The sequence below is a fragment of the Perognathus longimembris genome, chromosome 14, assembly GCF_023159225.1.
Source record: "Perognathus longimembris pacificus isolate PPM17 chromosome 14, ASM2315922v1, whole genome shotgun sequence".
Lineage (NCBI taxonomy): Eukaryota > Metazoa > Chordata > Mammalia > Rodentia > Heteromyidae > Perognathus > Perognathus longimembris.
Genome location: NC_063174.1, coordinates 41444394 through 41452721, shown reverse-complemented (window position 1 = coordinate 41452721; position 8328 = coordinate 41444394). Strand labels below are relative to the sequence as shown.

Here is an 8328-nt window from a genome sequence, read left to right as displayed (position 1 = left end):
TACAAATTGCTAGCCTTGAGTACAAAAGCTCAGTGACAGTACCCAGGCCTTGAGTTTAAGCCCCAGGAATAACACAAAAATATAAAATAAAGATGGTACCTGAGTTACTCTTTGAACTAAGCAGTCATCTGCATAGGTTCCTTTATGTGTGCATGGTAATCGTTCAAATCGTGGATCCTTGGCGATTCTGTGGGATTACAACAGTGTATTAAAGAAAATGTTCAAACAATGGATAACTTCCTGAAACAAATCTGTACAGCAAATATAACCTGATTATGTGGAGATTTTTCAACTTGCTGACTGATAGCTGCTATGTTTGGGGTCAGTGATTTAGCATAAAACTCAGAAATTCTATTTTCCATAAAGGAAAGCAGGTTCAGAAGTTGATTTGCTCAAACCAGGATTAAAAACCAAATTAGTCTTGACCCAACCATGTCAGTTTTGGGAAATTGTCTTACAAAAATGTAGTAGAAAGACAGGCTAGGTTGGTCTGTACCACACTCTTTATGGTAGTGAAAAACTGAAGGTAATCAAAAAACACCCATCAACAAGGTAAAAGCTAAATGTGTTTTGGTGTCACATTCTATTAAAAAAAACAAAAACAAAGTAGAACCATGGAAAGACATACTGATCAACTGAGTAAACAGAGCAGGATAATAAACTATACATGATTTTCTCTGATACTCTTCCTCTAGATTTGCTATTCTGTATAGAAAAACAGTAAAAACATACTCTAACACTTTTTATGTGTCATTCTTGGATAGGAGAAAGCAGGCAAAGTATGAATATGGAGGACTTTGACTTATTGTTTATATTTCTTTATCAAATTCAATTGTGTTATTTTCATATAAAATTGAAAAGAAAAGCCCACGTTATTCTCACATCCATGTTTTCTACTGGACAATGATGATGCAGGACAGAAACAAATAAAAACACGGAGTAGCACCCAGACACTGAGTGCAACAGAATATTCCCTATTGCGGGGGTGTGTGTGTGTGTGTGTGTGTGTGTGTTTTGTGAATTTAGAAAAAGAACATGGAGATGAAGTGAAGATGAGGACAAAAACTGTACCCCACAAAACAAACACAAATATCTTTTTATTTCTTTGTCTGTCCAGCTAACATTGTATTTCTCTATTTCTCTTCCTCTTCATAGCCAAACCTGGGGACTCTATTTTTCCCTACTCATTTTTTGCTTTTAATTACAAAATACCTGCCTTTCCTCTTTTTAATTCAAAGTATTTCAGATATATAAAAAAGGGTAAAGAATGATGAACACCTTGTATCCACCCTCAGATAATGTGGTCTATAGAGTGCTTGCCTAACATGCATGAAGCCCTGGCTTTGATTCCTCAGTACCACATAAACAGAAATAGCCAGTAGTGGTGTGATGACTCAAGTGGTAGTGTTAGCCTTGAGGAAGAAAGAAGTGCCTAGGCCCTGAGTTCAAGCCCCAGGACTAGCAAAGAAAGAAAGAAAGAAAGAAAAGAAACATAGCTGGGTGGCAGTTGCTCACACCTGTAATCCTAGCTACTCATGAGGCTGAGATCTGAGGATTGTGGTTCAAAGCCAGCCCATGCAAGAAAGTCTGCAAGACTCTTATTGCCAACAAACTACTCAGAAAAAGCCCCAAATGGCACTATGGCTCAAGTGGTAGAGTGCTAACCTTGTGTACAAAGAGATCAGGACAACATAGCACCTAGGCCATTAGTTTTAAGCCCCAGGACCCTTAAAAGAAACAAAAAAAAAGAAACACAGTTTCGGCTCCAGTGGCGTATACCTGTAATCCTAGCTACTCAGGAGGCTGAGATTAGAGGAATAAGATGTGAACCCAGCTCAGAGAAGGGAAGTTTGTGAGATTCTTTTCTTTCTTTTTTTTTTTTTTGCCAGTCCTGGGGCTTGGGACTTAGGGCCTGAGCACTGTCCCTGGCTTCTTTTTGCTTCTTTTCAAAGGGTGGGAGGAGACTGGATTGGCCAGGGGTTTGGACGAAGGGCATCATGCTTACAAGGCAGTTAGTATCCCATTGAGGCACACTTCCAGGTCTGTTTTGTTTTTTCCAGTCCTGGGGCTTGAGCACTCAAGGCATGAGTACTGTCCCTGGCTTCTTTTTGCTCAAGGTTAGCACTCTACCACTTGAGCCACAGCGCCACTTTTGGCCTTTTCTATATATGTGGTGCTGGGGAAACAAACCCTGGGCTTCATGTATACGAGACAAGCACTCTACCACTAGGCCATATTCCCAGTCCCAGGTCTGTCTTTTCTTGGTGATTTTTGATTTAGGGTCTCACTTTGTGCTTGTATGCATACCTTGACAGTAGTACACCTATTTTAGGCTTCTGATTGTTGCTGGGAGGGACCTTTGAAAATTTCCTACTTGGGCTGGTCTGCAACTGTGATTCTCTCAATCTCAGCCTCTCAGGTAAATTTTCTGAACTTCAAATAGCACCTTTTTTTTTTTTTTTGCCAGTCCTGGGGCTTGAACTCAGGGCCTCGGCTCTGTCCCTGAGCTTCTTTTGCTCAAGGCTCTCTAGTGCTCTCTACCATTTGACTCACAGTGCCACTTCTGGCTTTTTCTGTGTATGTGGTACTGCGGAATTGAACCCAGGGCTTCATGCATGCTAGGCAAGCACTCTACCACTAAGCCTCATTCCCAGCCCGGTATCAGCTATTTGAATAAAAAAATTCATTTGATTTTTATTTTAAACTAGTAGGTTTAAGATCTTTGGACACAAATATGAAGGAGAACCAAACAATCGTCAGTAGAACAACCTAGAATTAACCTAGACTAGCTATTCTTGCCTTAGAGCCACTCGATACTTCTGTCCCAATTTCTCAATTTCAGCCATTACACAGTCAGTTATGCAAGGGATACCTGACGGAAAAAAGAAAAAAAGCACAAAAAATTAGTAACAGCACTTTTGAAGAAATCCTCTGGATCTCCTGTTGGTCTTTAAGAGACCCAACAGACTTCTGGAATGACAGCAGAGTAACACTGTAATAAACAGAAAGGACTAGAAGAGAAGAAACATATCTACAAAGAAGCTAAGAAACTGTCCCAACCCCATACCCAGACTTAAACAACTGTCATAAACAGGTCTGAGAAAAATAATTAAGCCATATCCAGTCACCATTTTTGTAACGTTCTAGATGGAAAAATTTAAATGAGAGCTAAAAGCAAGCATGGCATTTAAAAAATGTAAATTTTAGAAGATACAGAAAAAGTTTCTGTTTGATAGTTGTCAAACAGAAAGCTACAATAGAATAAAAATAAAGCAGTTAAAATTCTTGGGGCTGGGGATATGGCCTAGTGGCAAGAGAGCTTGCCTCGTATACATGAGGCCCTGGGTTCGATTCCCCAGCACCACATATACAGAAAACGGCCAGAAGTGGCGCTGTGGTTCAAGTGGCAGAGTGCTAGCCTTGAGCAAAAGGAAGCCAGGGACAGTGCTCAGGCCCTGAGTCCAAGGCCCAGTACTGGCCAAAAAAAAAAAAAAAAAAAAAATTCTTTATGTATTTGTCAAAGGGCTAATTTTCCTAATGTACAAAGCTTACCATAGCTTATGATAATATTGCTATATTCCAAACATTTTATAAGAATAATTTCACTTTTTTTTTTTTGCCAGTCCTGGGGCTTGAACTCAGGGCCTGAGCACTGTCCCTGAGCTTCTTTTACTCAAGGCTAGCACTCTACCACTTGAGTCACACAGCACCACTTCTGGATTTTTCTGTTTATGTGGTACTGAAGAATCAAACCCAGGGCTTCATGCATGTTAGGCAAGCACTAAGTAAGCCACACTCAAAGCTCTAACTCACTTTTTTTTTTTTTTTGTGCCAATCCTGGGGCTTGGGACTCAGGGCCTGAGCACTGTCCCTGGCTTCTTTTTGCTCAAGGTTAGCACTCTACCACTTGAGCCACAGCGCCACTTCTGGCCGTTTTCTATATATGTGGTGCTGGGGAATTGAACCCAGGGATTCATGTAAACAGGGCAAGCACTTTTTGCAACTAGGCCATATTCTCAGCCCTCTAACTCACTTTTACAATAATCTCCATCAGGTAGCATTGTTGCCTTAATTATCATCATCCCCATTTTATAATGAGAAACCTGAGGAACAGTTACATAACTCCATAAAATATGGTGAAGTTGGAGCCAGGCGCTGGTCGCTCAGGCCTATAATCCAAGCTACTCAGGAGGCTAAGATCTGAGGATCACAGTTCTAAGCCAGGAAAGTCTGTGAGACTTTGATCACCAATTAAACACCAGGTTAAAAAAAAAAAAGCTGTAGTTGGAGCTGTCTCAAATGATACAATCCTTGAGCAGAAACATTCAGGCACAGCACCCACTCCAAGTTCAAACTTTAGTACAAGCACCAAAAAAAAAAAAAAAAAAAAAATTAAAGAAAAAAACTAGTGGAGTGGCTCAAGTGGCAGAATACCAGTCTTGAGCAAAATAGCCAAGTGTAAGTGTAAGGTCTTCAGTTCAACGCCCAGTACCAGCAAAAATGAATAAAATAAAATAAAACAATAAAAATAAAATACTGATACCTGGGGCTGGGGCGATAGTAGTGCTCACCTGTAATCCTAGCTATTTAAGGCTAAGATTTGAGAATCTCTGTTCAAAGTTAGCCTATACATAGGTCTATAAAACTCTTATCTCCAATTAACCATCAAAAAGCTGGAAGAGGAGGTATACCTCAAGTGATAGAATACCAGTGTTAAGTAAAAAAGCTAAATGAAAGTGTGAGGCCTGGAGTTTAAGTCCTAGTACTGACACTATCACACTAAAATACTCATACATGCTAGCAGGGGAAACATCATAATAAATAAATGAAGATAAAACATGATTTTTATAAAATGTCCAGAATTAGAAGATCTAGACTACAGGAGCAGAAGTACATCTGTGTCATTTAGGAGAGAAGTTGGGAGGGTAAGTAGAGGTTAGGAAAGGTATAGGCTAAAGGATATGGGGTCTTGTAGTAATAAAAATGTTCTAATATTGTAGTGATGAATTGACTCATAAACTCTGTGAATATGCTAAAAGCCATTAAATTGTACACTTTAAGTAGATAAATAATAGTTTAATAAAGTTATTAAAAATGGTTTTTTTTTTGTTGTTGGTTGTGGGGCTTGAACTCAGGGCCTGGTCACTGTTCCTGAACTCATTTTGTTCAAGGGTAATGTTCTACCATTTTAAGCCACAGCTCTACTTCCAACTTTCTAGTGCTTAAGTGGAGATAAGAGTCTCTTGGGGATTTTTCTGCCTGGTCTGGCATTGAACTGTGATCCTCAGATCTCTGCCTTCTGAGTAGCTAGGATTACAGGTGTGAACCAGCAGTGCCCAGCTCATTTTATTAATAAATAAAAATAGCCTCTAATTCACACAGATTATATATGAATTTTTTAAAATGCCCCTAGTGAGACTGTGGCTCAAGTGATGGAGTGCTAGCCTTGAGCTGAAGAGCTCAGAGACAGCGCTCAGGTCCAGAGTTCAAGCCCCCCTGACCAAATTTAAAAAGAAGGCCCTTTTTAAGGAAAAGCACTATAGGAACCTTTCTATATTTATACTAGATTATAAAAATTAGTAACACTGCACGTGTGTGTGTGCGCATGCACGCACACGCACTGTTATCAGGACTTGAACTGAGGGCCTTGAGCTCTTGCTCAGCTTTTTTTGCAGATGGTGCTCTACCACTTGAACCATACCTCTAGTCCAGCTTTTTTGCTGGTTAATTGGAGAAACAGTCTTTCTATTGACAAGGAAACTAAGACAACAGGACTCTTGTTTTGTTTTGTTGCCAGACCTGGGGTGTGGCCTCAGGGCCTGAGCACTGTCCCTGGCTTATTTATTTGGCCAGTCCTGGGGCTTGCACTCAGGGCCTGAGCACTGTCCCTGGCTTCTTTTTGCTCAAGGCTAGCATTCTGTCACTTGAGCCACAGCGCCACTTCTGGCTGTTTTCTATATATGTGGTGCTGAGGAATCGAAGCCAGGGCTTCATGTATACGAGGCAAGCACTCTTACCACTAGGCCATATTCCCAGCCCCTCCCTGGCTTCTTTTTGCTCAAGGCTAGCACTCTACCGCTTGAGCCACAGAACCACTTCCAGCTTTTTTCTATATATGTGGTGCTGAGGAATCGAACCCAGGGCTTCATGTATCCAAGGCGAGCACTTTACCACTAGGCCATATTCCCAGCCCCAAGACAACAGAAGGAGAAGCCAAGTAGACTCCATTTTGGTTTATTAGATAGAAAATAAAGAGAACACTGGGTATGTACAGTGGGGTAACCCTATAATCTTAGCGACTTGGGAAGCAGAGACTGGGGACTGAAGTTCAAGGCTAACAGAAGCAACAAAGTCCACAATTAAGTATTGTCATTCATATTATGTAAGTCTAACCCTCACTTGTAACTTTACATGGGTTACTAAAAAATAAATATAAACTTACCACAAAATTTGTTATAAATTGAAAACTGTTACTGCTAACAGTTTACACATTGATATGCAAACTACTTTAGACCCTTTATTTATTCATTGACACAAATAAATGCCATCTGAATAAACTTAGAAAATGACCATTTTCAAACTTCTAGATCTCATTAAAAAATGGCAAAATGTCTTAGTTAGCTTTTGTATAGTGGAGTGAAATGGATAATGTATTTTCCTTGATACAACATACAGATATGCTAAAAAAGAAAAAGATTTTCATACACACACACATACGTTGTTTTTTTTTTTTTTTTTTTTTGGCCAGTCCTAAGGCTTGGACTCAGGGCCTGAGAACTGTCCCTGGCTTCCTTTTGCTCAAGGCTAGCACTCTGCCACTTGAGTCACAGCGCCACTTCTGGCCGTTTTCTGTATATGTGGTGCTGGGGAATTGAACCCAGGGCTTCATGTATATGAGGCAAAGCACTCTTGCCACTAGGCCATATCCCCAGCCCCACACATATGTTTTTGTGTGCTGATATTGGGGCTTGAACTCAGGGCCTGGATGTTGTCCTTTGCCTTTTTCATTCAAGGCAAGCATGCTACTACTTGAGCCACAGCTCCACTTCAGGTTATTTGCTGATTAATTGGAAATAATTAATCTCATGAACTTTTCTGCCCATGCTGTGATGATGATCCTCGGTGCTCAGACTCCCGAGTAGCTGGGTTTATAGGCATGAGCCACTGGCATCCAGCATCAGAAAATTTAAATCCTGAATTCTAAAAAGGAAATTTCCCTTTTATGTCAAAAATTGATATCTATTAATGGTAGTCAAAGCACTGTTTTCTGAAATGTGAGAATTTAATTATTCCTAGTCAAGTCTGCATTATATAATATCAATTCACTGAAAATGACAGTTGCAATTAAATGGCTAGCACTTCATTTAATGAGAACCTCACATGGACATTGGATAAATAGGACTATTCCTTACAAATGTCACAGAATCATGAAAGGATGATACTCACACTTGGCATAAAGACAGTCCATCATTGACTGTACTAGGTCCAGTTTGGCTTTAATAGAAAAGTTGATAAAGTTGGTATCAACCAGGATGTGGTAAGGTGGGCCAAGCTGTGTATTATATTGGAAAAATAAACAGGAAGGATGTTGGGGGCTAAAGAAAAAAGAAAACAAGAACACAATGTTAAGATTAAATCGACACTTTGGTATCAATTTAAAAAACAAACCAAAAAAAGGAGTCTGGGATAATTACTATACCTAAAATACATTTCCAGCAGGGTGCAGGTGACTTATGTCTATAATCCTAATTCCTCACAAGGCTGAGGTCTGAAGACCCCAGTTCAAAGCTAGTCAGGGAAGTAAAGTCTAATAAGACTCTTATCTGCAGTTAACCAAGAAGCTGGAAGTGGAGTTGTGGCTCAAGCAGTAGAGCACTAGCCATGAGAAAAAAACTCAGGCCCAGAGTTCAATTAAAAACAAACAAACAAACAAACAAACAAACAAACAAACAAACGCCCCAAGGCTGGGAATGTAGCCTAGTGGTAGAGTGCTTGCCTAGCATGCATGAAGCCCTGGGTTCAATTCCTTAGCAACACATATACAGAGAAAGCCAGAAGTGGCTCTGTGGCTCAAGTGGAGTGCTAGCCTTGAGCAAAAAGAAGCCAGGGACAGTGCTCAAGCCCTGAGTTCAAGCCCCAGGATTGGCAAAAACAGAACAGAACAAAACTCCAAAACAAAAAACCCAGATACACCTTTCCCCATGCTCATTGATAATAAATCTTGAAAAAGAAGATAAAGAGAGCTGGGGGTATGGCCTAGTGGCAAGAGTGCCTGCCTCATATACATGAGGCCCTGGGTTCGATTCCCCAGCACCACATATACAGAAA

The 8328-nt window shown here is 40.3% G+C and overlaps 1 protein-coding gene across 2 annotated transcripts in view; it reads right to left on the bottom strand.

Annotated features, from left to right (window-relative positions):
• Window positions 1–8328, bottom strand: part of Fcf1 (FCF1 rRNA-processing protein) — a 30119-nt gene that overhangs the window by 15658 nt on the left and 6133 nt on the right. Inside the window, exons 4-6 of one of the 2 annotated variants that reach the window (XM_048362334.1) lie at window positions 7447–7595; window positions 2800–2872; window positions 4–187 (exon numbers count right to left, since the gene is read on the bottom strand). In XM_048362334.1, coding sequence (XP_048218291.1) covers window positions 10–187; window positions 2800–2872; window positions 7447–7595 — 400 coding nt within the window. In that variant the 3' untranslated portion in view covers window positions 4–9. The remainder of the gene's footprint in view (window positions 1–3; window positions 188–2799; window positions 2873–7446; window positions 7596–8328) is intronic. The other variant, XM_048362332.1, reaches the window with a different exon arrangement.